General features: G+C 43.0%; 3 protein-coding genes across 5 annotated transcripts in view; 1 reads left to right on the forward strand and 2 right to left on the reverse strand.

Moving 5' to 3' along the window:
- ablim2 (actin binding LIM protein family, member 2) overlaps nt 1–9,107 on the reverse strand; it is a 111,342-nt gene extending 102,235 nt beyond the window's left edge. Inside the window, exons 1-2 of one of the 3 annotated variants that reach the window (XM_034677035.1) lie at nt 8,631–9,107; nt 7,659–7,967 (exon numbers count right to left, since the gene is read on the reverse strand). In XM_034677035.1, the coding sequence (XP_034532926.1) occupies nt 7,659–7,671 (13 nt within the window). In that variant the 5' untranslated portion in view covers nt 7,672–7,967; nt 8,631–9,107. Of the gene's footprint in view, nt 1–7,658; nt 7,968–8,630 lie in introns of those variants that run through there. The other 2 variants (XM_034677038.1, XM_034677036.1) reach the window with 2 other exon arrangements.
- Nucleotides 9,108–10,201: 1,094 nt separating this feature from the next.
- Nucleotides 10,202–19,888, forward strand: zcchc4 (zinc finger, CCHC domain containing 4). Its single transcript, XM_034676535.1, has 13 exons — nt 10,202–10,425; nt 10,816–10,934; nt 11,021–11,103; nt 12,400–12,672; nt 12,942–13,022; nt 17,545–17,617; nt 17,701–17,851; nt 17,939–18,039; nt 18,128–18,249; nt 19,156–19,231; nt 19,314–19,365; nt 19,469–19,616; nt 19,705–19,888. Exons 1-13 carry the CDS (start codon nt 10,338–10,340, stop codon nt 19,820–19,822), a joined length of 1,485 nt encoding a protein of 494 aa, XP_034532426.1. The 5' UTR covers nt 10,202–10,337; the 3' UTR covers nt 19,823–19,888.
- si:dkey-219e21.4 (tripartite motif-containing protein 14) lies at nt 12,867–15,818 on the reverse strand. The gene is made up of 7 exons (XM_034676536.1): nt 15,482–15,818; nt 14,763–14,974; nt 14,491–14,586; nt 14,158–14,397; nt 14,058–14,077; nt 13,854–13,984; nt 12,867–13,719 (listed from the first exon to the last, which is right to left on the reverse strand). The coding sequence occupies exons 2-7, from the start codon at nt 14,964–14,966 to the stop codon at nt 13,121–13,123; spliced, it is 1,290 nt and encodes a 429-aa protein (XP_034532427.1). The 5' UTR covers nt 14,967–14,974; nt 15,482–15,818; the 3' UTR covers nt 12,867–13,120.
- Nucleotides 19,889–25,356: the final 5,468 nt, after the last annotated feature.

Consider the following 25,356-nt stretch of genomic DNA (forward strand, 5'->3'; position numbering starts at 1 on the left):
GCGTCACTAGCCAGTGCTTAGCCAGAAGTTGCTGAGTCATAGCTGGTGTTATTATTAGTGATTGTGTTTCGGTGGCTTAGATGTTTGCCAAGCGAAGCACCGAAGAAGAAGCTGGTCGGTACAGTTGTTCAACGCCTGGGTTCTTTGAGTTGATATTGAACATACAAACTTAAAGCCACACATTAAATTCTACACAAACGTTACTGTTTATCCGGTAATGTGTTCAAATTACACAGTTCAACCTTTAATTTATGAACATGCTTACTCAAATGAAGCTGTGATATCAACGTTTAATATCAACCTGGTCATGGTTAGTTATCACAAATAAGAGGCGTAAGTCATTGAGAAGATGCATGCTGAAAGAGCATTTTGCATTTCTGTTTTTAATGTCACTCAGGATGATTCAAAAGAGGATTTTGCAGATTTTGCACCCACTAGACCTCTGCAAGGGAGACGAGAATGTGCCATCTAATTCATGAAATAGTTAAATGCAACATAAACAGTGCTGCAGAACAAATATTGTCTGTGTGTGCTGGTGCTGTTTGAATGCATTTAAAAGATCCCTTATGCATTAAATTGGGGCAAAACTTCCCCCTGTCTATGCAGATGAGCCTCATTACAAAAAGCATCTATTTCATAAGCGTTAACAGGGACTTTTCATCCATCCGCAGAGGGTTGATGGTAAAATAAACATGTGCATAAAGTATGTAAATATGACTTTGACATGAATACTTTTGTCCTAATCAGGAGTTAATTTGACAGGCGGTGTCTCTTTGCACCTCAGTGGTGTTAACGTTTGCACACTTCCACATCCGGGGCTGTTATGCACGACATACTTTTTAATTTGAACAAGCTGCTCCTGCTGACTTCCTCCGGGGCGGAAGCTCTGTTGTAAATCATCAAATGTGAATCACATCTGTCGTGAATTCACAAACAACAGTCAGACAATGTTTCCTCCACATTCAGCTCATGGTCTATACATGGGGACAGATGATCTCTATCGGGACGAGAGAGCAGCAGAGGCTTGAGATGCTGACAGCTCATCTCCACAATGAGACGCAAAGCAAGAGCAAACTACAAAGAGGTAGCAGGACACATGATGCAAAATTCTTGATGCTACTGGGGGAGGTAATCCATCCATTCACACATAATCTATTCTGCTTTTCATATTCATTCTTAGTGCTTTCACTCAAAGACTTGCAGCAATGTCGTTCTGACCTTCAGGTCTGAGTTGGAAAAATGCTGCAACTTTTTTAGGGGTAGGTTTTGAATGAGTTGCAATATATTGCAATAATTAGAATCTACTAGACCTTTTACAAAAACGGTCTTAATTCAGAGTTCATATTCTGTGAAATCACAATGTCTAAAATCATAGTAATACTTTTAGAGTGTTTAAGAGCATCAACATGGTGTTACAACATCCTCCAGTAGAGGATCCTACTACTCTACGACTTCACAACTATTTTGCGCCCTCAAGGTTTCAGTACAAAGCAAATACCTTTTCATATTTTTGGCCCTACAAGAAAAACATCCTGTTTCGAGGTCACTGTGCTGCTACTCAAAAGGAACCAGGTCTGACGTAATATCAGGTCTTGTGTCATTTGGACATGATTAACGGCCAAATTCCGCCAAATCTGTGTTCGCTCCGTCTCTGATCTTCTATTCTAGTTCATGTGTTAACTTCCACTAGATCCACTCTGTTGCGATCCGGCTGCATCTATGATCCGGCAGGTCGGAGCCCTCCGGATCAGATACACAAGACTTCTATTTTTGCAGGATGCACGATGCATCGATCTCAACAGAGCAGATGGAGCGGGACAGGAAGTCAGGCACCAAAACAAAATGAAAACATCCGGTTAATTTTCAGAATAAAACACTCTGTGTTATCACCAGATCGTATTTCACTTAACTACAACAACAAACTGTCATGATGAGCGGAGCCAGGCCTGGAGTCAACAGGTCAGAGGAGGAGGAGAATCCCTGATTCAGGGATTACCACAAGAAAACCTCCGTCACATGACTCCAGCTGTCCTGCCGTCCTGCTCTGTGCTGCGTTCCGAAAACGTAACCAGTGGGTGTTGACAGATGAGAGGGTGCAAAGCCGTACTGTCACGGATTGGAGACAGACCGGACATGGATCTGGTGGAAGTCCCATGTAAGAGTAGGAAGGTGGTTTCAGTTTCACTTATTGATTCTTGCAGAAATCTTGTTCTGGGTCAAAATCTGTAGCGTAAAGAAATACTAATGAGACTCATTTCCACAGACAAAAGCTGGTCAGCTATGAAACAGTTCATTATTTGGCGTTCAGTCTCTGTTGCTGTGCAGGACAGGTGCTTTATGATGCTGCTGAGATCCTCTCAGACCAGCCTGTGACTGCTGATGATGGAGCAGAGTGATGCACGGACATTAAACAAAGCTGCAGCTCTCCACAGCACACACTCGTTCCATCGATCCAGCTGAGGTGTTTCAGTGTGTTCTGAGTCTGAGAGCAATTTCTGTAACAAGTTATATCACAGAGGAGTCAGCAGGTTCATACGCAACCAGACGGAAAACAGTCGGAGTATGAGTATTGATCAGGACTCTCCTGATGTGACCTGTGGTGGCAATCTGAGCAGGAATGAACAAGCTAATCTACGATCAAAGCAAACCCAAATTAAGTTAACCAAACCATATAAAGCAGAGTGACAGATTAAATATGGAGCATGGATGTGTTTGTGAGGAATGAAAAGAATGCAGCCTGGCATGCAGAGCGATGTTACAGCTGTGTTTCCTCTGAGGGTGTGTTCAGGCCAAGCCAGTTCTGGTTTATTTAAACTTGAGAGAACCACTCCTGAGGTACACTAGATACACAAACACTGGTGGCACCAAACAACCACACACACACATACACTTGTAAAGTCAGACCCCACTCATGAGATCTGTGTTAATCTAAGTTAAAGAAATCTCTGGTGTGATTTTTATTATCCTAAGGAGAGCGTAAGATAAACTGAAGCCTCATGTTTGTTTCTGGTAACTCCCACAGCATCCTGCGAGATTCTTCTTGGGCACACGGCCGCACAATGTAGACAAAAATCAGATGCTACCACTTCTTCATGATGTCAGGTTCGCACTAAACCACAGTTAAATGCTAATTTCTTCTCCTCAGGTTGCAAAACAAACAGTGCCATGATCAGGGATAGAACATGAGCAGGTGATGCAGCAGGAAGAAGGTTCAGTGGTCGAATTCATGACTTCTCCCCATGAATGCAGGGCTTCTCTCCAAACAACATGCTCACCAGGATAATTGGTGACACTAAATCATCTGTAGTTGTGACTGTTTTCATGAATGGTTATCTGTCTCTATATGTGATAGGCTGACAACCTGTCCAGGATGTACACCACCTTGCGCCCAATCACAGCTGGGATAGGCTTCATCCCTCCATCCCCTGCAGCCCTGAACGGGGTAAGCAGTAAAGATAATGGATGGATGTTTAAGTGGAAACATTTCATCCTTTATGAGGCGAAAGGACAGAAATGATGTGACCACGTCTTCTGCTGTATGAAATCCTGTGCAATAATAGCTTTTGATGTCATGTGCAGTATTACTTTGTAATATCAGCAACCCTCATCTGCAGTATCACCTTTTCAACACTTGGCTGTATCATGTTTATTACTTTGTGCATGGACACACAGCATTATAGAAACATTGATGCAGGAAGTATGGATCTTTATTTGCACTACAGCTCAAAGACATATTTGTGTAAATTTACTGGGCGATACCACAAATTCTGATTATGCGCCCTCCTCTAGACTGACCCCAATCAAAAGGACATAAATTCCCTCACTCCTGAGATTCTCAATCACCAAAAAGGATTGAGAAAGTGCCTCCATGTCCATCTGTTTACCAGGCCTCCATCACTTTTTATTAAACTACCATCCAAGTGCAGATAGAAGAGCTGTTCCACATGTGAACCACAGCTGTAAGAGTGTCTGAGCATGCCTTTAGACACTTCATGTGCAGGCTGAGACCCACATCAACTCTAAAATTAAACTCTAGCCAGATAGCTTTTTCACTCCCCCCCCCCCCCCCTCTCTCTCTCTCTCTCTCTCTCTCTCTGCACACTCACACACACCTGACAGTGTTTATCCCTGCTGCATGTGGAGCCCAGCTGTCATCACACACAGGTAGAGATCTGAAATGAATTTTCTGTTGCAGTCCGTTCACACGTCCAGCCAACATTCCTCAAAAGTCAAAGGGTCAAACTTTTCAGAGTCCTCGTGAAGAAGTGGTGAGAAACAAACGTCCCTGTTTGTTTCCTGAGTTTGCACTTTACACAGGCCTGTTAATGAATTTCCCCGTCTGGACTGCAGCTCGCTCATTAGCGGCTCCGGCAGCGCTGCAGAGCATCGACAGGTCTCCTCATTAAACCAGGGTCATCTCTGCTTTCTGTTTACAGAGATACATTCATTAAGGGCTCAAATCTCTCCTCTCAGTTATACATGAGTTACTGTTTGGACATCATTTAATGCAAGAGCTGAATGTTCACAATCTGTAAACTGTGGCCTTAAAAAAAGAGTCAGTGATGAGCAGAACACACTAAAAAACTCATCCCCATTGGATGAGATCGTTAACATCAAGTTTCCATTCTTGCACTTCTTAAAATAAACTCATTAAATCTGTGTGTTGGCTGCAGGTAAATACTATGTAATGTGCAGACTACAGTGTCTCTACATCTGTGAATGATCAGGAATTGGTGGGCGTTACTTTTTGCAGCTTTGATGTTTTATCTAATCTTTTTACTAATTGTGTCATAATGCTTATCATTTGATTTAATCATAACTCATAAGTCAAATGTATGCTTTAGTATCCTGTTGTTTAGGATCATATTATGTCAAACAATGTGTTAATTCTGGTGTAACTGTTGGAAATGAGGGTGTTTGGGCTCAGCATTAGAGAGAGGGTGAGGAGCTCTGAGTAGACCTGCTGCTCAGTCACTTTTAGAAGGAGTCAGCTGAGGTGGTTGGGGTGTTTGATAAGGATGCCCACTCTTTGAAGGTGTTCTGGGTGCATCCACCTGAGAGGAAACTTTGGGGCAGACTCAGAGCTCACAGGAGGGATTATGTTGCCCAGCTGGCCTGGGAACGCCTCGAGATCCTCCAGGAGGAGCTTAAAGAGGGATGTGTGGGTCGACTTGCTTAAACTGCTGGCTTACGGATAAAGGGATGAATATGGATGCATGGATGGGATGTAATCCAAAGTATATTGACACTTCTGTAATTTTTCACAACACCTGCTGATCCTTTCAGCAGAAATAAATCACTAACATCTTTTACCATGAATTGAAGTGAAGTGCTTTCTACCACTTGCTTCCTTATATATTTTCTAAACTCTACAATATGTATCACAGTTAATGTGAAAGAGAAGTTATAGCATACAAGCTGAGAAAATATGGCTCTATTTAGCAAAATCAGCTTTTTTGGCCCTGATCCCAATCAGATTTTTTAATATTGAATATTTGCTGACATCGAGTCCTGATCCAATACTTGTGTTTGCCAAGATAATAGTCAAAATAGTTGCACAAGAGATAAGAGAGTTGAGCTTGCATGGCAGTTGCATGCCGCTTGCATGCCGTTAGCTATGGAGTGGCATGCCAGTAGAGAGAATGGCAGCAGTAGTTAGCCCCAAGGTTGCTAATGCTAATGTAGCAGACTGTCCTGTGTCTGGTTTTTGTTGTCACCTTTTTGAACCATATGTCCCTTGAGAGTTACCGTAGGGTTTGTAGAGCTGATGTTTTTTTCTGTGCTGTGTCTGGCGGTGCTCATGTGAGTTCTACAATTAAATTTAGATGATGGCTTGAGTTTTACATCAAGGTCTCATTTATTATGTTCTCATTATGTGTACACAGTTAAGCGAACACTCAATTACACTTGTGCTTTATCCTTCAGCTGCAAATTGTGTTCAGTGACAGAGGACGTAAATGATCGGATGAGATGATCGGCTCAAATGCCGATCACTGATCAATTAAAAACCACCTAGATCAGCTCTGATCCGATAGTTGAGATCGGGATCGGGACATCCCTAGTTCTAATGCATGTGTCACACCAGCATTCTTATAAATGTAGATCATGCTGTGATGATAAATGCCACATTCAGGACATTTAATGGGTTAAATCTGAAACATTAGATGTTTGGAGCCAACAGAAAGAATACGGAATGGTTTACAATCCTGTCCGAATGTTTCATTTTAAAGCTGCAGAGCAAACAGAGGTAGAAAATACCAGGTCTGTTTGATTCAATGTCTAACAGGGAGGAGGGAGGAACCTTTGTTTGTTTGTACTTTATGTTTACTCCCAAAGGCGAAATCTTGGTGTCTCAGTGATGTGTTTTACAGCACTGCAGAGGAAGTACAACAGGCATGACTTGCAAAAACTTAACATGCATACATACAAACTTCAGCTACCTACGATGCCAGCACAGTGTTGGGATGACTCGTTCCATCCATTCTGCCTTTGTGGCATTAACCTTGGAGGTGAGACGTTACAGGAGCATAAAGGTACTACAGAAGATTATTAAGTTAGTTAGGATGATGTTGGTTATGTGAAAGGGGTTAGCCATGTTAGAGTTAGACGCCAACAACCACACGATAAATTGGCTTCAGGTTATCTCTGCATGGTCTACCCAGAATGACCAGCTGTGAGCTCATCCTGGAGGTTTGGTCTGCAAGTTGAGAGTGCTAAAGAGGATTTTGGACCAAAGCACCTACCTCTGATTCTGACTTTAAGTTAAAAACTTTGTTTTTCTCTCGTCATAAATCTGAATGTTTGTGTTCTAACGTCTCTGGAAGGAGTCTCGTCTCCTCTCATGTTCGACATGGTGTCCCCTAAAGGTCCTTGAAAGAAAGGTGCAAAATATGAGCAACTGCAATGTTCATTTAAAGAACATTATTGCCACCGGTTGTTGTCATTCCCTATCAGTCAACCCCTGCAGTTCCACCCGAAACTACCTTTATTTGCTCTGGCACACAAAGAACTGATTGTCCCAGTTTTTAACAAGTTGTTCAACATCGCCTCGTGCTGCATTGACTTATTTATTTGCATAATGTAAAACAAACAGCACAGCACTGTCGCTGCAGTACAGCAAACAGACTACACATGAAGACCAGCTCCATGTTGCATTTCTCAGACTCTCCTCAGGGACAAAGCCAGCTGTGACAGGAGATCAGCATGAGTCTGGGCCTGCTGCACACACACCACAGCCATGCGCCTTTAAGAAACAGGAGTGACTGCAGAGCCACCAAACCCTCTGTGGGCGTCTCTTCATCCTGTCTAATTAACCCATATGACTTAAATAATCACAGGGACACATGTGAAACTGTGTCGGATCAGCAGACAACCTCATTGTTTACTGAAGCATCTGCATATTTACACACAGTAAACACTGAAACTGAAACCTGAGCAGCTAAATACATTCATTATTCTCCTTTTATAACACGTTTTACGCATTTTACGCACGTTTCACACACGAGGATGTTATTGTGCATCAAAATGAGGCTAAAATTTGCATAAATGTTGGACAGAGAAAACACACACTTATTATCGATAACCAGAGAAAGCTCTTTAAGAACATTAAAGTATCTGTAGTGTCTGTCGTTGAACCAGATCAATCATAAAGGTCTTACCAGTGCTGCTCATGGTGCCAGTCTGATGTCTTCTCCCGTCAGATGATGCGCTGTAAATAAGCCACTATCCACATTGACAGTACATGGATGATGCCAGGAGTCAGCTGCTGAATGAACGCAGCAGGGAGATGTTTACACCGGTGTGACGCAGAGATCCAGGCCGGCTGCAGGTGCTGCTGAGAACGCAGAGAGGCAGAGTAAGAGCCGCAGAATGAAGACAATGTCCCGCAGACACTGCAGGGCTGCGGAGCCTCACTGTACGGAGGACACAGTGCAGGTTGGGTGTGGGCGCACGGTGGAGGAACGGGACTAGAGTCAAGTGAGAAAGATGAATAAGAGACGTTTCCGGTGGTATTTTTCAAACTAAAAGTCTGCTGGGAAGTTAACTTTATTTTTGGCTTTTCAAGTTAATTTATTCTTGTATTAAACCTCGAGCTGTTCAGTGAGAAATGCCTTTACATACCAGGAAATAATGCTAAAACAGATGTGTTCTTATAGTAATTTAGTCATGCAGACTGACTACTTTGCAGTTATTCATTTTAGCAAAACTGATATACAGACCTTGCAAAAGAGAGTGTGGATTGTTTAAAGCTGGGTCTACGATTTTTTTCTGCAAAAACGAATTCATAAAAGTAATCTTACAACCTAAAATATGTGATTCTACTTGAAATATTATGAAAACGAGATTTAAAAATTGGAAAACAGCAATTTTACAAAAAGGAAAAAAAACAACAATATAATTTAAAGTTACCACAAAAAGCAAACGTTTACAAAACACAGAAACATCTGCAGCACTGCTCGAGTTGAATAAGCTGCAGGAAAGGAGATACTGACAGCACAACATATCTTCTGCTAAAGCCATCAGATCATAGTCAGATTAGTAGCTGTCTTCAGGATGTAGCTAAATTTAGCTCTCTAGGTGTCCAGCACAATAAAAAAAAGTAGCTTACTTTCAGCATGAGGCTAACTTACTGAATAAATGCAGCCCATTCGGCTCTTCCTCCTCTTCATCCTACTCATTGTTCACCATGTTTTAGGTTTTAAGCCACCATGTCTTCACCACGTTAGCGTCCTCTTGACTCTTCAGCTCCACAGCTGTGGTAACTTTTCTTCAAGAAACTTTGTTTATTGTCCTACACATGCTTGCAGACTCACACATGTATGCCTAAAATCCATCAGCTCTTATAAGTGATAATTCCTCTCAGCGTCTCATTGTCGCCATTAGTAGGCGTACTGAGGACATAAACTCTTGATATACTTTCCACTTTACAGCCTACATACAAAATTATATTCTTCCATTCCCCTACTTCCCTGCAACATTCCTGCTTTTATTTTGAAAGGATACGTCTGAATCTTCCGGTCGTATGTCTGTTGACAGCGGTCATCTTGTCTGCGCTCTCCTTCAGCATCCAGCACCCTGCTCCTGCACTCACAGCATCCTCGAGCTGACAGCGCCACTGCGCTGGTGGCGCAGGCGCAGCAGAAGAGGGAAATGTAGTGTTTAAGAAAGAGAGCATCCATTCTGATGAGCAGCTTGCTGCTGATGGAGGACTACAAGTGTGTTCAATGTAAACAAACCGCATTGTGAGAGAGAGATGTGTGGGTGACAGAGCTGCTCATTTATACCATATGTTGATGAAACATTTTGATTTAATGGATGAGTCTTTGTATTTCAGTATGTATCTTTTTAACATATATTAACAATATAAAGTTGATAAAAATAAACTAATTATGTTTATTTTGGATCGGTGTCTTTGTGTGTAGTAAATTAGGCTACTGGGTTAAATGGGTCAATGGTTTTCAAAATAGCCTCAGGAAAAAATGTGTTTCCAGATGATAACTGGGCCCTGATTTAAATGTAACATTGTTTTAATATGCAGTACAATGGCATTACAGCATGTTTGTTCTCTTTATACATCGTAACTCACCAGACATGAATGAGTAGCAGCTGAAATAAAATAAATACAATCAAGACGAACCATGACTTTAAAATTATCAATAGAAATAAAATATTTTAACAGAGAAACTAAATCAAGTAGCCTACCGCTTACAAGCTTATTAATGACCCTTTAGCTTTTTCAGACACTTTCATTATTTTAGATAATTCATTAGAAGTCTTAAAAGGTTCAAGCCATTACTGATTGTTATTTTACAAAGCTTCCTCATCATTATGACTTGAATACCAAGGCATGTTTGAGACAATTTGTACTATTTTCATTTATTATCTCATTATTCTGCAGAAGCAGTTGAGATTATCATATTCTCTAACTCTTTACCATATCATTTTACATCACATGTGTTCAATAAGGCTCCAATATGGAACAATAGGGCTACAATTATAGAGGAATGTATGAATACTATTACTTTTTAATCCTCTAAAATGATGAAATCTAGATTAAAACACAGAGAAAACCAAACTGCTATTATGTCATTAACTACAAATACAAGATAATACCCGATCTGTTTTAAAATAAACCTCTTAATATCAGAATAATCCTCATATAAATACACAACAGATTGTGGCTCTGTTTTGATCCGCGATCGACGCGCTCTTCCTGCGACGCCGTGCATGTGACGTCATATTTTCGCGACTGGAAAACGGCATGGCTTCCACTTGACGGAGAGGAGTCACATGTTGAAGTTGTTCTGTACGTTTTCTAACTTTGTGGGGATATTAACATGGATGTGAGTGAGGTGAACGAGGAAAGCTTTGGAATAGAGGTGATTCTTCAAGACGGGGACAAAACGGCACCGTGTTGTCCACATGGTAAGGTTGAACTAAAGGAAAACGACGAATCCCATTTAAAAATCGTAACCAAATAACGTAACCTGGGGGTTTTTACACATATCACGTTCTATTTTATCTATCTATTTTGTATATTATGACATTTTCTGAATGAATACGATCTGTTAATGAATTCGGCGTATGATCTGAATGTTGTTGCTGTAGTTATCAATCAAAAATACCCCGGAAATGTCATATTATTGAGCCATGTTGTTGCTAAAAAAAACACCACACATCTCAATTATGGAAGTAGTAAAAAGTACAGGTTATGCGTTCACCACGTTTTGGATCGGGTTTTGGTTTCATCTTAAGAAGGTACCTTGGCACTCACTTTATGAATATACCTAACTGTGTGTGTATTTGTTTCTGCAGGTCCAACCCTGCTATTTGAGAAAGTCAGCAAAGGAGGTGAAACAGGCAGGAGGTTTTACGCCTGCTCAGCCTGCAGAGACAGAAAAGACTGCAAGTTTTTCCAGTGGGAGGATGACAAGGTAAGCTTGATGGAGGTAAAACTGGCACATGAAACAGAAAGCCTAATCCCTGATTTAAAAGTGACATAAACTTGTGTTTCCGAAAGGTGTCTGAGGCCAGACATTTGGCCAGAGAGGCGGAGAATCAGTCAAAGAGACCTCCATACACCCAGCAGCAGTACTGCAGCAGGTAAGAAGATTACAGTAGACTATCCTCTGAACATCAGGCTTGTTTTAACTCAAGTATCAGGAAGTATCAGTGACTGAAAGGTTCTCGTTTATACTCAGAGATGTTAGTCACATATTGTCTTGTAAATGTTTACTGAAGGAATGCAGAAATGCAAACTCACTTAAATAATTAAACACATATTTCTGCTTCAGTTCATTAAATAGAACATTATGCACTGGGCTTAGTCCTTCTTTTTTTAAGATTTTATTTATAAGGTTTTTATATATTTATAAGAACATACATATAGAAGACATACAAGCACAAAAAAGATAGACAAAAAAATGCCAGAAAAAGAGATAAGATGTGCAACTGTGTCAGTCCATATATTGTCCACAAATAAAATATAATATAAATATAATTTGGGGTGCAACCAGATTACATACTTATACAGTACTTAGTTCCCAGACTGACCCCTCTCATTCTTGATAAACTCCACAAAGGGTCCCCAAATCTTGAGAAACTCAGAATGGGTGTTTGACATTGTGTATCAGATTTCTTCAAGATACAAAAAGGAAATCATATTATTCAGCCACTTTTTATAACTGGGAGGAGGAGCTGATTTCCACTCCCTTAAAATAACTCTTCTTTTTTTTTCTACAACCAAACCAAACCTCAGGGCCTGCAGCGCCACAGAGGGAAGAGTCAAGACATAGATAGAGCAACCCAATATTACAGGAAGGCTGTCAGGGGACAAATGATTGTTATATTTGTTGCTATACAGCTGGAAAATATTAACCCAAAAGGTTTTAAGTTTAGGACATACAATAACTTCTCTTTTTGTTAGCTATGATCCACAAATGTCCACTGCAGACATGCACCCATCTTGAGATCTTGACCTTTATACCACCACATCAGATGATCATCGCTAGTATTCTCAGAGTTTCACACAGAACAAACACTGTCGTGACCACCAGACATTTATCCCAAAAAGTATCCCAATAATAGAAGCTTTGTTGTCCCGAGAGTATGATATAAATTACTTTATTATGATGGGGAGACTGGTTTTATTCTGAGCTATGAGGAAAATTAGTTGAGGCATCAAGAACTGCGGGTAATTGAAGTAAAATGGAATAAATAGAATGTGTTGATGCATGAAGTAGGTCAACTTTTTACTGGATTTAAATGGTCTTGATGTCAAAATGACACTACTAAATGTACTACTTTCACAGAAAACTATGTATGTTTCATGTAGTCTACAAACAGGGCGTTACTTTTATACATTTTTCACACTGACGTATCTCTTTATTTCGTCCTCAGGTTCAAGAAGTTCTCCTCCCTCAGACTGGATGAGAAGAAGTTCTGTCAGGACTGTCAGATCCTCATCCTGCCATCGGAGCAGCAAGATCACTCCACTCACAGAATCACCTCGGTCTCTGTGGACAAGCTGAGGAGGCCCAGCCTGCTGCTGCGTCCTCTGGACAACAAGAAGAGCAACGCCCAGTACCTGTTCACCGACCGTAGCGCGCACTTCCTGCTGGACACGCTGGCCAGTCTGGGGTTCAGGAAGGTGCTGTGTGTGGGGACTCCAAGGTGGGGCAGATTTAGGGTACCTTCAGACCCTAAAATATGTCTAAAAATACAACTTAAAAAGGACGTTGTTTGGGGAAAAATCTCAAACATAGATTAATTCTGGTTAAAGATATTATAAGGGTTATTTTTTAATCAAGGTGAGACTTCAGAGCGCTGGTGTGTGCAGACAGAGGACATGAAAGTCTGAGTTTTGAACACTAACATGTTTTTATTATGTTTAAAGAAGAAGTGATTGAAGACAGAGTCATGACTGATGCTGTTTGTTACAGACTGCAGGAGCTGATCAAGGTGAGGAACCTGGAGCAGAGTAACAAGCCCATGAAGAGTCTGCTGCTGGACATCGACTTCAGGTCAGTGTGTGTTTAGATGCATTCTTTGCAAAGCTGATTTAACGGGGCATAGATGGGCGGAGAAGTCTGTACACTTCCACCTCGGCATCCCTGCAGAGTCAGGGGTTGAGGAGGTGACAGAGCTCCACGTGGTTGGGCCATGTTTGGTGTTCAGGTGGTTTGAGGAAGCGCACAGCGGGGTACAGCGGCTCAGTGAACTGATGATGAGCTCGATCGAACACGGGCGTCACCGCGGCAGAGAACCTCTGCAGCACCGCCATGCTGTCTGCGTCATAGAACACCAGCCGGCCTTTCTCCTGATTCACCCACACGCCAACCCTCTGCAGCGCCGTCTGCCCGACACCCTGACATGCAACGTGCCGGTCATTGTGCCAGGCGCTGAGATGCCCATTATGCAGCTCCAAGCACCACGAGTTCCTGTTCCGGCCCAGTTTCGCCCCCTTGTCCCTCCCCTTCCTCTCCAGGCAGGCGTAGGCCACACCCACGGCCCAGGCCGAGCTGCAGCGGACATCCACCTCCCAGTAACTCTTAGGGGCCGCGAGAGGGGAGTCACCCAGAGCGCAGCACACTCTGTCAAACTGAAGGGGGTGCTCTGGAGCCAGAGAGGCGGAGCCTGAGAATAACATGCCCTGCCCATTAGAGGTCAATGTGATGTCACTGTGGCAGGTCTTCTTGTCGATCATCACGGTAGAAGAATCTGAAAATAAGAGGAGGAGGATGAGAGATGGTATAATGGATTATCTGTCTCACAAATCTCTGATATATTTCTAACTAAGTGGAACCAGTCTGTCGTAAACATTGATCATAAAGCAGACATTATGGTCTAGATACCTATCAGCAGAGCCTTCCTCTGCAGCTGAGCTCTCAGCTGTTTGGAGATGGACGATAACGTCTTCAACAGCTTCTCAAACCTCTCCTCATTTAGTCGGATCTCAGTCTCTGAGGCGTCCGGCTTCTTCGTGCTGAGATATCAGAGAGAGAAGGATGAGACAGATCTGCATGTGTGTGTGCGTATATGACAGTACAGAGGTTTACCTCAGACCCCCTTGCTGACCCTGCAGAGACACAAACAGAGATGGGTTAGAAACAGTCATGTTTTATTTCACCCTGTTACTCAGCAGCTCTTCAGTCACACCTTCTCCTCCTCCTCTCCTCTCTGTGCACTCTCGCTCAGCGCTCTCTGAGTGCCGCTGATATTCTTAGAGACCTGGTCCTGGTGTTCTTTCCAGCTCTTCAGAACCTGGTCCAGTCTAGTCCTAGTCTGTCTCAGGTCCAGCTCCAGAGAGTCCAGGACGGCCTGCTCGTCCTGCCTCAGGACCGACTGCATGCTCTCGAAGCGCTCTCTCACCTGCTGCTTCATCACCTCAGTGCTCCTCTGCAGGAGGGACATGGAGAACAAAGAGGGGCGGGTTTTTAAAATCAAACCAAAGGTTTGAAAGAGGGGATCAGATTCTGGTCTCATGCTCACAGAGAGGTCGGCCCGGCGTTTCTTCAGAGACTGGATGTGAGCCTCGGTTCTGGATCTCTCTGCCTGCAGCTCCTCTAAACGTCTGCCCAGCTGCTCCTGCAGAGTTCAACACAGAGTCACAGACGGCATGTGCAGGCACACACCTTCAAAGCAGTGTCAAATCCCCGTCTTAGGTCCCTTAGATTTTGATCCTCAGTGTGCAAAGATCAGATAAAACTGTCATGTCAGATCTGTTTTCATAAACCCCTCAGAGATTGATCTCAAGGGCTTACCTGAGAAGGCGGTCCGGCGCTTGCCATCTTTTTCTTCAGTTTCGGAGAGCGAGGAAAGGGCTGCACGGTTCTGTCATCATTGGAGTCCAGAGGAGAGAAGCTCAGCCTGTCCTGCAGTACACTGTGTGAGCCTGCAGAGGGTGCTGTGAGACCACACTGTGCTGACTGTTTGATTTCAGCACGGATTATTTCTTTTTCTGCCATTCTGTGGACTGAACAGAACAACACACTCATCAAACATGCCACCTCTGTCTCGGAGGATCATCTCTTTTTTTATTTTCCAAAGAAAATTGGGCTGCAGAGGAACCAGTTCTTCAAGTTCTTAGAAAGTCTGAAAAAAAGCCTGTCCTGACTTCATGACTCAGAGATTTTTGTCTCATATTTCCCCGTTCAGACTTACTGGAACAAAACAACTTCAAACAGTCACAGCTGGTTGTATCCTCAGCATTTAAAGCTGAATTTCCCTTGCCCGGGATAAATAAAGCATTTCTGATTCTGATTCTGATAATTTACATAAAAACAGCTCCAGGATATCATGTTTGTAGGAGAGGAGTTCCCTTTTATGTGCAAAATCAACCTTAGCCCTCCAGAGAGACAAAGCTGATATATATGAATGTAATAAACAGAAACAGTACGTATATGCATGAATGAAACCCATGCATAAACAAACTTAAACTTCATTTAGCAGTTTTAAATCTTCAGCGTTGAGCAGTTCCTACCTTAGGTCTCTGCACCGTGTCTCTGCTGTGTTTCTGTAAAGAATGTGCAGAGCAGAGGTGCACAGAGGGCGTGCTCTGTGATACAAGCATGCATGTACATGCGCACACACTCTATCGTCTCCTGGATACACACCTCAGGATCTGCTGTGTGTTTGCTTAGTGTGTATGTGTGCAGTAGATAAGTTCAGACTTGCTCTTATTTTCCAGCCTCCAGTTTTTGCAGAAGGAAAGATGATCTGTTCCAGTTTGTTCGAGTGAAAGTGACAAGTCTTTAACAGCTGATTCAAACATACCTGGGGTTCATTTGACAAATCTGAAGTCACAATTAATTACAGAAATAAAAATTGCAGCAGAACAGACTGAAAAAGGTTTAGAATAATATTTTAATACACCTGAAGTACGCCTACTTGAAGCACTTCTCTGGCAGCGACGGGCTCAGCTTGTGGTGAAATTTTCTGACGACATTGCAGCAACGATCCAATCAGATACTGAGCTTCCTGTTGAAGACTAAGATGCGTAGTCATCGCTCTGTACAAAGCCACCATAGAGAAAAACATTTTATCTGGATCCAAACTAAGAGTTTAAAACACCAGAGTCACACAGACACTCAAAGAAAGTTACCTGTGATGGTATCAGCAGACTAGAAGCCCAATTCTTCAATAAAAGGACTGTTTGGAATTATAATCTGAGTCTGTTAGTGACCAAAAACCAAAAAACCTTCAGTGGATGTACTTTAGTCAGGCGAATTTGACCTTTGTCCAAATATACATCCATTTTCACCCGCCTGTCCAAAGTCAAGTCGCTGGGCGCAGCAGTCTAGCAAATCAACCCAGACATCCCTCTCCACAGCAATGTCTCCAGCACATCCTAGGGTATCCCCGAGCGGCAACCTCCGGTCTCAAAATATGAAGCCCATGCTGAAGTGCTAAAGACTGGAGTTCATTGAGCGTCCACTTGAGGCTGGCTGCAGAAACACCGGAAACCACATACACACCCATTCAAAAAAGATTATCTTTGCAGCAGAAATAAACATGTTTACAGCCTGGTTCAAAAGACAGCTTAGATATGAAGAGCCAATTTCTCGATCGACAAAAACTGTTATTGGGGTAAATTTCTTTCTAACGCGACAGTTCAGAAGATATTAAGAGAACGAGTTTCACCCATTTAAGGACATAACTGACTTGATTGACAGGCAGGAACACATAGTTGCTGGTGAGGAGGCTCAAAGCCTGCCTCCCGCCAACGATTGGCTTCAAAACAGCACTTCAGAAACAGATTTGTGACATCACGGATACTACGTCCATTATTTATACAGTCTATGGGTATCCTGAGGTGTTCCAATGCCAGATGTGATGTGTAGTCCCTCCACCAAGTTCTGGGTCTGCCATAAGGTCTCTAAAGGGAGGCATCCTTATCAAATGCCCGAACAACCTCCGCTGACTCCTTTCGATGTGAAGGAGCAGCACCAATCACCCTGTCAATCTCACGAACCACTGTACCCTCACTCGTGAACAAGACCCTGAGATACTTAAACTCCTTTACTCGGTGCTAAAGACTCGCTCCACACCCAGAGAGAGCAATCCACCGTTTTCCGGCAGAGAACCATGGCCTCAGATTAGAGGTGCTGACTCTCATCCAAGCAGCAAACCGCCCAGATGCCGGCTGGATGTCCCAGCTCGAAGAAGCCAACAGAACCACATCAGCTGCATAAAGCAGAGATGAAATTCTGAGACCACCAAACTGGAGACCCTCCTTCCCCCTGGCTTTGCCCTGAGATCCTGTCCATGAAAATCACAAACGGGATCAGTGACAAGGGTATGAGGACACAGCTTTCATTTTGGTCTTACAGGGATTGGATAGCTTGCAGTAGCAGCCCCAAAACCCACCACAAGACCCCCACGAAGGACACAATCGTAGGCCAAAACACGACAGAAGGAATAGCAAAAACCTGTTTGCCCTTTTGGTCATTAAGACCCCAAAAACAGGTCCCTAGAATTAAAGTTTAAGAGGACTTCCTCTATAATGAAGGTTTTAACATCTCGTTCTTCTTCCTGGTGTTTCAGGTACGCTCAGTTCTACAGCCAGGATGAATTCTGTCACTACAACATGTTCAACCACCACTTCTTCGACGGAGAGGTAAGGGTTAAAACTCCGCTGTACAGTATGTCATGTCTTTAATAAAGGTTCAGTTCAGACATGTCTGTTGTGTCTCTGTCCAGGCGTCCAGTGGAGTCCTGCAGTCCTTCCTCACAGAGAGCGACGGAGAGAAGGTGGTGATGGTGGCCGACCCTCCGTTCGGGGGTCTGGTGAAGCCGTTAGCGAGCAGTTTCTCTCTGATCTCGCAGACGTGGAGGAAGCTGCAGAGTGCCGGTCTGTGTCACCACGCTGTTTGTTTTTATCATTGGATCTCAGCTGTGGAGTCAGAGTGTTGAAGTCAACATGTCTTTGTTTGTGCAGACGACGGTAACGCCGAGTTGCCCATGATGTGGATCTTCCCGTACTTCTTTGAGCCTCGCATCCTGGAGTGCCTCCCCTCCTTTGCCATGCTGGACTACCAGGTACAGAGACAGTACTTAACTGTTAGCTAGACATGATAAGCACACAAAGATTGATCCTCAGATATTTAATTTGTTTTTGATCAACCAGGTGGACTACGATAACCATCCTCTGTATAAACACGGGAAGACAGGCAGGAAGCAGTCTCCTGTCAGGCTCTTCACTAATATTTCACCCAAAACCGTCGTCCTGCCCAAAGACGAAGGATACAGGTACAAGCACGCTCATAAAAGCTGGCCCCTTTTTTTTTCGTGCTGAAACAGAAGGGTAATAAAACATGTTCCACAGGGATTGAAAATGTTCATAAACTGGATTGTAGTGTAGTCTGAGACTCTCCCTGCTCATTTCGCTGCAATGCTGCTCCCTTCTCCACCAGATCCGTGTCTGGTCCGTCTCCGCTCCGTCACAGCACCGGATCTGATAGGTTTCTATTCTAGTCAATGTGTTGACTTCCACTGGATCCGCTATGTTGCATTCCGGCTGTGATCTGGCAGGTCAACGCATCAGTCTCAACAGAGCAGCAAACCTCAGTCACATAACTCCAGTTGTCGCGCGGTCTTGCTCCGTGCTACGAGAGAGCACAGCGCCGGACCGCAGCGGATCTGGTGGAAGTTCAACGTTAGAGTCTCAGGGTCCTCATGGTACACCCTACGTACAGTTTCGTCTCGAGGATGAAAAGGACTGCCCCACAGACCAACCAGAACCTAGTCTGGAGTCACTGCTGTGCCCCGTGTGTAAATCTGCACTTCTGTTAATTTGGGAAGTCCCGGATGGTTTCTGCCATCTAGATGGATTATTTCTGTTTAACTTAACTCTCACAGTGACCTCTGTGTGCTCTGCATGTTCAGGTGCTCAATGAAAGTAGAGTTAAAGTTGTAAAAAGGTTGATCCATCTCTTACTGCAGGAGCACCTGGCTCTTACAGGGAACGAGAGAAGACGTTCCCACAATACAGCTCTGAATAATCAAGCAACTTAATCCAATTTGCTTTGCACCCCACGCCTCACTTTGTGTTCAGACTGTGCACCGTTAACTAGAATGCGCCCTTTACGCCTGAACCATGCACTTTAAACCCTTCGCTGTGTTTAAAGCTTCTGTGTCTCCTTCTCCTCCTGTTAGATTTTGCTCCATGTGTCAGAGGTTCGTCTGGTCTCTAAACAGACACTGTGCTAAATGCAACGTGTGCCCATCAAAGGTAAGAAATCACAACCAAACACTTTATAACTAAAGAAGAAGTCAAACCTAACTACTCCTGTTTCCTCTGTGACTGCTTACAGGATGGTCGAGAGTGGAAGCACTGCTCAGCGTGTGAGAAATGTGTCAAACCATGTACGTAAACACACACAGTCACAACAGACACACAGGGAAGTGATGAAGGTTCGTGTGGTTAAATGTCATGATGTATTTAACGTTTGCTTTTCTTCCCTCTCAGCCTGGAGACACTGTGAGGCGTGTAGCCGCTGTGCCCTCCCGGATCACCCCTGTGGGTCGGGTCAGGGGAAGCAGGGCTGCTTTAACTGCGGCAGCCTGGAGCACAAACGTAAAGCGTGTCCTGTCAAAGACCAGCACAGAACCAACAGGTGAGCTCAGAGTCCTGCCATGTGTTAACTATCTTCACATCATCAAACAGAAGAAAGAAGTCTTTACTCTTCTTCTGTCTCTCTTCAGTAAACGTTTCAAAGGCAAGGCTCGAGGGAAAAAAGGCCCCCAGCGTCCCGCCTTCAAACCAAAATCTAGGAGGAAGTCTGGAGCTGCTCGCAGGGCCAAGAAGATGGCTGCTGTGTGACCTCAGGATTCACACTGAGTCTTTGTAGACTTTAAACACGAGCAAGAGTTTAACTTTTTAAACACATGAGTCTGTTTGTGGCTGTATTAGTGAGAGTTAGTAGAATAAAAAAAGGAATATTAAAAGAGATTTTTCTTTCTTCTCAAACTCTGCTGCAGAGAGAGGGATTATCGATTCAATCATAGGTACGGGCGAGGCTAACAGGAGCCATGTCTGATCCTGCCTGACTTCACACGCTGCATGCTGAATCTGCAGGAGAAAAAATACAACTGTCTAAAAGTACACAAACAGAAACACCACGTCAGATAACGCAGGGCACATTCTTCTGGAGGATCAGTGGGGATGATTGTGAACAAACCGAAGGGCAAAAGAACATTTCTGCAGGGTTCAAATCCCACTAAGGGCTTCATGTGAGATCGAAAAGAAACTGTTTCCTCACAATGTGGTTCAGCTTTTTTACAATGCCAACAAAATTTGGGAATGAAAATATAAAAAAAACATCCACTGCTAAGCAGCTCCGTGGTGTGATGGATATGACTGCTGCATTGCAGTCTGATGGTTCCTGGTTCAAATCCTACTAAGGTTTTCAAATGTTAGATGGAAAAAAAAAAGTGTCCATAATGTGTGTGAGCTATGCTTTCAAACTACTAAAAAACATGTGAAATGGAAAAACCTAAAGAGGCAACCACTGAAGAGTTGCCCTGTGGTGTGGTGGACAGGGTTGCTGCCTTTCAATGCAAAGGTCCTGGGTTTAAATCCTGGTGCAGTCCATGGGAGATGAAAATGAAACACATTCCTCACACTGGAGTTTGAACTGTGCTTTTGAAGTAAAATATCCAAATGGTGGAATGAAAAGACCTTAAAAAGCAATCTCATTGAACCAATACTGTGGTGTTGAAGATAGGCCTGCTATCTTTCAATCTGATGGTTAGGGGATCAAATCCCATTATGGACTTCTAATGTGAGGGGGAAAGGAACTCTTCACTCACAATGTGGTTGAGTTTTTTAACTAAATCGCTACAAAATCGTGGAATGAAAAGACCGAAAAACGCATCCACTGCCAAGCAGCTCTGTGATGTGATGGATATGACTGCTGCCTGTAGTCTGATGTTTCTGGGTTTAAATCCCACTATGGGTTTCAAATGTGAGATGGAAATGAAACACTTCCCTCAGGTGTGCATGAGCTGTGCTTTTAAACTACTACAAAAAAAAGTGAAATGAAAAAACCTAAAGAGGCAAGCACTGCAAAGTAGCCCTGGGGTGTGGTGGACAAGGCTGCTGCCTTTCAATACAAGGGTCCTGGGTTTGAATCCTGGTGCTGATTGTCCATGGGAGATGGAAATCAAACACATTCCTCACACTGTAATAAGAACTCTGCTTTTGAGGTACAATATCCAAATGGTGGAATGAAAATACTTATGACAAACTCTTTAACAGCTTTGACTTTTCATCTCATAAATTTGCCTCTTAATCTTATCGCTACTTTTTTATCTCTTTATCCCACCTTTATGGGCTTAAAAACCCACCCACAGGACATGAGCCACCACCATTATCATCATCATCATCATCATTATCACACAACCTTGTTTCCAGAAATATGATTTTATCTTCCACCACCAGATGGCAGCTTCGCTCAGCCTCTTTCCCTCCCATACTCCTCATTTACAGGAGTGTGTTTTTATAAAGTTGTTTCTCAGTCTCTGTGAACATGTGGAGCACACCGTGTTTATAATCCCACATCTCTCGCTCTGATCAAACATAAACACGCCGTGTGAACGATGGCTTCCAGCGAAACAGACACTGTCTTATAAACTAGATTGATGTGTATAGAGAACATCCTTCCAGAATCATACACTGTATATGTGTACGGTGATAACAGTGAGATTCATCCTCCCTCACACACACACACACACTTTCTTTCATGTTTATGCAGCTCACTCAGTGAGGGCAAGCAGATACAGGACCGCTGCAGGAAGCCGTTAACATCAAACCTCAACTTTAACCTGATGGAAGACATGTTGAAGGGTGACAGGGTCCATCTACCCTTTTATTATAATGTGGCTTACATTCATACTTAATACAGTTTTCAAGTTTTGTTTTTAGGGATTTTCTGTAAAGACAGCATGTTGGATTTGCAGCCCGAGCTTCACCTGAACATACAACAGTCCTTTTTGTAGTGACAGCCCCAAAATAAAACCTTCTCTGCTTCTGCTATCAGACAGACGGGACATTGAACGTGAGACAGTCTACTTAGTCTACTTATTACTTCCCCTTGCCTCTGCTCTTTCAAATTGCACAGGTACGAGTTGCCCTAAATTGCACACACTGGCAGATCGCTTATCATAACAACACTGTCGGGAGCATGCTTCTTTAAGATGCCAGAAGTTCTCCAGCGCAAGGGAAACATTAAATGCAGACATCAAGAAGTTTGCAGAGGGAGCACACAGAGAAAAAAAAACACAAGATCATTGTGCTGTATCAGAGAAACAAGGTTCAGTGATTTATTAAATAAAGGGGATATAACTGGTCCACACTCAAGCATAGTCAATGCTCTTGAAAGTTGAGTGCCACCTGCTGTAAAATGTGAAAGCGCGTGAAAATGCAATTGCAAGTACAATTCTTCCAGCAAGCACGAGCTGTATGCAGGAAAACAGTCCACTTGAAGAGAGCTAAAGAAGCAATCCATCATCGTGTTTTGCCACAGCTTTCATCTGATGCCAGTTTTTCTTTCATTAAAGCTCCAGTGAGTAATTTCTTACTGGTTATAAAACAGACTGATATAAATTATGAGGTGGGGGGGTAGGTGTCAGACAAGGCGATTCATAGAAGCTGCAGAAGAAGATTTATTTTACGATTTAAACAGCTGGATGACAGCAACGTGTAAAAGACCTGTGCACAAGCATATCAGCAGAGAGACAGCAGGTATTCTTTTGTCCACAGGGGGGCGCCAAAATCAGCACAAACTAAAAGTTCTGATTGTGAGTATGAAGCCCATGTGGAAGTGTTATAAACAGCAGTTCATTGAGTGTCTACTTGAGGCTGGCTGCAGAAACACTGGAAAGCGCATACACACCCATTCAAAAAAGACGATCTTTACAGCAGAAATAAACATGTTTACAGCCCGGTTCAAAACAGCTCAGGTCTGAAGAGCTTATTTCTCTATCAGCACACACTGTACAGGGGCTGAATTTTTTTCTAACGCAACAGTAAGAAGATATTAAGATAACGAGTTTTGCCCAAATCAGGACACGACTGACTTGACTTAATGTAGCTGTTATCTAGGAGGCTCAAACCCCGCCTCTTAATCTCACACTAGCTACATTGCATTCAGCATTTCCAATATGGCTCCCGCTAACGATTGGCTTCAAAACAACGCTTCAGAAACAGATGGGTGACGTCACAGATACTACATCCATTAATACCATCTATGAGCTCAACTCAAACTCAAACAAAGGCACCACATGGAGCCTTTGGGAGTCATGGTCCGAATTATTTATCACTCTGAAAAGTTGGCTGTTGATCTGTGAAGCTACATCAGTGTCACGTATGAACTCACTGATTCTTTAAACTGGCAATTTGCTGATGTTTAACTTGTAAAGGGCGATTTAAGTGTAGTGTTCTGAAATGTACCCAGATCCTGACTTTTGTAAGGTTAAACAAATGGATTTAGTGACCAAACTGTGACGGTTTTGCAGCATGCTCCAAAAATATGTGGTGCTTATTTAGGAAACACTCCAATTAGATCTTTGGGCTCACATTTAAAGGGAGTTGGTTGGTATGTGTTATTTTGAGCTTTTTTTGCTGCCCCTTAGTTTTCAGAAAGAAATTACACAGTGTAGCTTTAACAGCGCTGATGCAATCCAGAACCTTGGTCATAAGAGTTACAGAGGTCTTCAGCTTGAGCAGTTTTAGTATTCGGAGAGATGAAGCAGATAAAAAGAAAATAAGGAAGTAAAAAAGAACAAAGAAACCTGGAAGTAAGCTAAAGCAGAAGAATCCTGCAGACGGGAGGAAAGTTCAGCCGAGCGTTAAAGAAGTTGAGCAATGATGTGATTTGTATGCTAAGCAGGTAGAAGGAGTTTTGTACCTGTCATCATTCTCTATGTGAAATGGAAATGAGCCAGATCAAATGGAAAATACAAGGAAAGTCAAATTTGATATTAAAAGAGTGGAAGAATGGAACTTTATTTCTGCTCTGATGAATCTGATATCAAACATCAAAACTTTGGAGCAAAGAGTGAGGATGAAATACAGATCACTTTTATGATTCCTTTATCCCGTGCCATATCGCACTCTCCATTCATTCGTGCATTGCTCACACCATGCTCGAGCGTAGTGTCGTCTCAGATTGATTATGACCTGCTGCTTCTTTTATTTTTTGAATCCCAGCAATGTAAAGTCTTTCTCTATGATCTGTGTGGCACACTTGCGTGCAACACTGGTCCCACAGGTCCCTGAATCAACCCTTTTGTGCAACTTGAATGCAAGAAGAGCTGCTAAAGGTCAGTCAGAGGTGCGTCAAGAATTCAGCTGCCATCTTCCAAATCTAATGTCTGTTCAGTTTGATGTGTTTCGCCGGTGCCCTCTTCATTCCTATAAAGGTTTGCCATTAAATATTAATTTCTAATTATTTGAACCTTTTCATGGTTATGAAGAGGATGTGTTTGAGAAAGAACAATGTAATCACAAAGAGTTGTGACACATCAAACAGCAAACCTTCAGTGGAATGATTCTGGTAATTTAAAAGGACAATAGTTAAAAGAGCGCAGCTGTTTCGTCCCCGCTGATCCAAATTTTGTGAAAGGAGCGAAGCTGAAAGAGCCGCTTGTCAGTTCTATTCCCGTCCTGTCTGAGAGTGCTTCCTGTCTGAACCTTTGCTGACCTTTGAAGCAGCTCTTTAATCTGCAGAGAACAAAGGCTGAGTGCACACTCCCATCGCAGCAGGTGGCTTCACACACACCTGCACTGACACACATTCATGCACTTGAAAGCAGAGATGGACGTATTCAAAACACATCAATGACATATAAACACACGGGACTCTATTCCCACCGCTCCACTGAACACACAGAGAGATTTAAACACACCACTGTTATTATAAAGAGACTGAGACCTGGACTCTGTGTCTGCTTTATGTTACAGGATCTATTTAAAGGAGGATGTAAACAACTGTATTCACTCTTTCAGCCTAATAGCATAGTTCTTCCCTGACAAACACAAAAAAAACAAAAACTGAAGCATCACCCAGACCCCCTGATTACACTGAATCCTCTAATATTCAGTCAGTCCAAAACGCTGCTGCTCAACCCACGGGCTCCCTGTTCATTTTAGAATTTTAAAATGTATCTATTTTAAATCTTTAAATGGAACAGCATCACAGCACATCTCTCTGCTCCTAAACCACTATACACTCTCAAGGTCTTTGAGGTCTGCTGACCAGCTGCTTCTTGTGGTCCCTGACCAGGTTGAAAACCAGGGGCAACCAGGCATTGGATTGGATTGGATTGGGCTAGACTGGACTTGAATGGGTTGAG

Source organism: Notolabrus celidotus, chromosome 23, assembly GCF_009762535.1.
Source record: "Notolabrus celidotus isolate fNotCel1 chromosome 23, fNotCel1.pri, whole genome shotgun sequence".
NCBI lineage: Eukaryota > Metazoa > Chordata > Actinopteri > Labriformes > Labridae > Notolabrus > Notolabrus celidotus.

What these genes read in the sequence shown, in the direction of transcription:
- si:dkey-219e21.4 (XM_034676536.1), bottom strand. Translation starts at nt 14,966, where the DNA reads ATGGCAGAAAAAGAAATAATCCGTGCTGAAATCAAACAGTCAGCACAG. An exon ending in AACGCCGGGCCGACCTCTCT is followed by an intron (nt 14,398 to 14,490) that starts GTGAGCATGAGA and finishes TCCCTCCTGCAG; the next exon opens with AGGAGCACTGAGGTGATGAA. An exon ending in GGTCAGCAAGGGGGTCTGAG is followed by an intron (nt 13,985 to 14,057) that starts GTAAACCTCTGT and finishes CTGATATCTCAG; the next exon opens with CACGAAGAAGCCGGACGCCT.
- zcchc4 (XM_034676535.1), top strand. Translation starts at nt 10,338, where the DNA reads ATGGATGTGAGTGAGGTGAACGAGGAAAGCTTTGGAATAGAGGTGATT. An exon ending in GAGGAAGCTGCAGAGTGCCG is followed by an intron (nt 17,852 to 17,938) that starts GTCTGTGTCACC and finishes TTGTTTGTGCAG; the next exon opens with ACGACGGTAACGCCGAGTTG. An exon ending in GACCAGCACAGAACCAACAG is followed by an intron (nt 19,617 to 19,704) that starts GTGAGCTCAGAG and finishes GTCTCTCTTCAG; the next exon opens with TAAACGTTTCAAAGGCAAGG.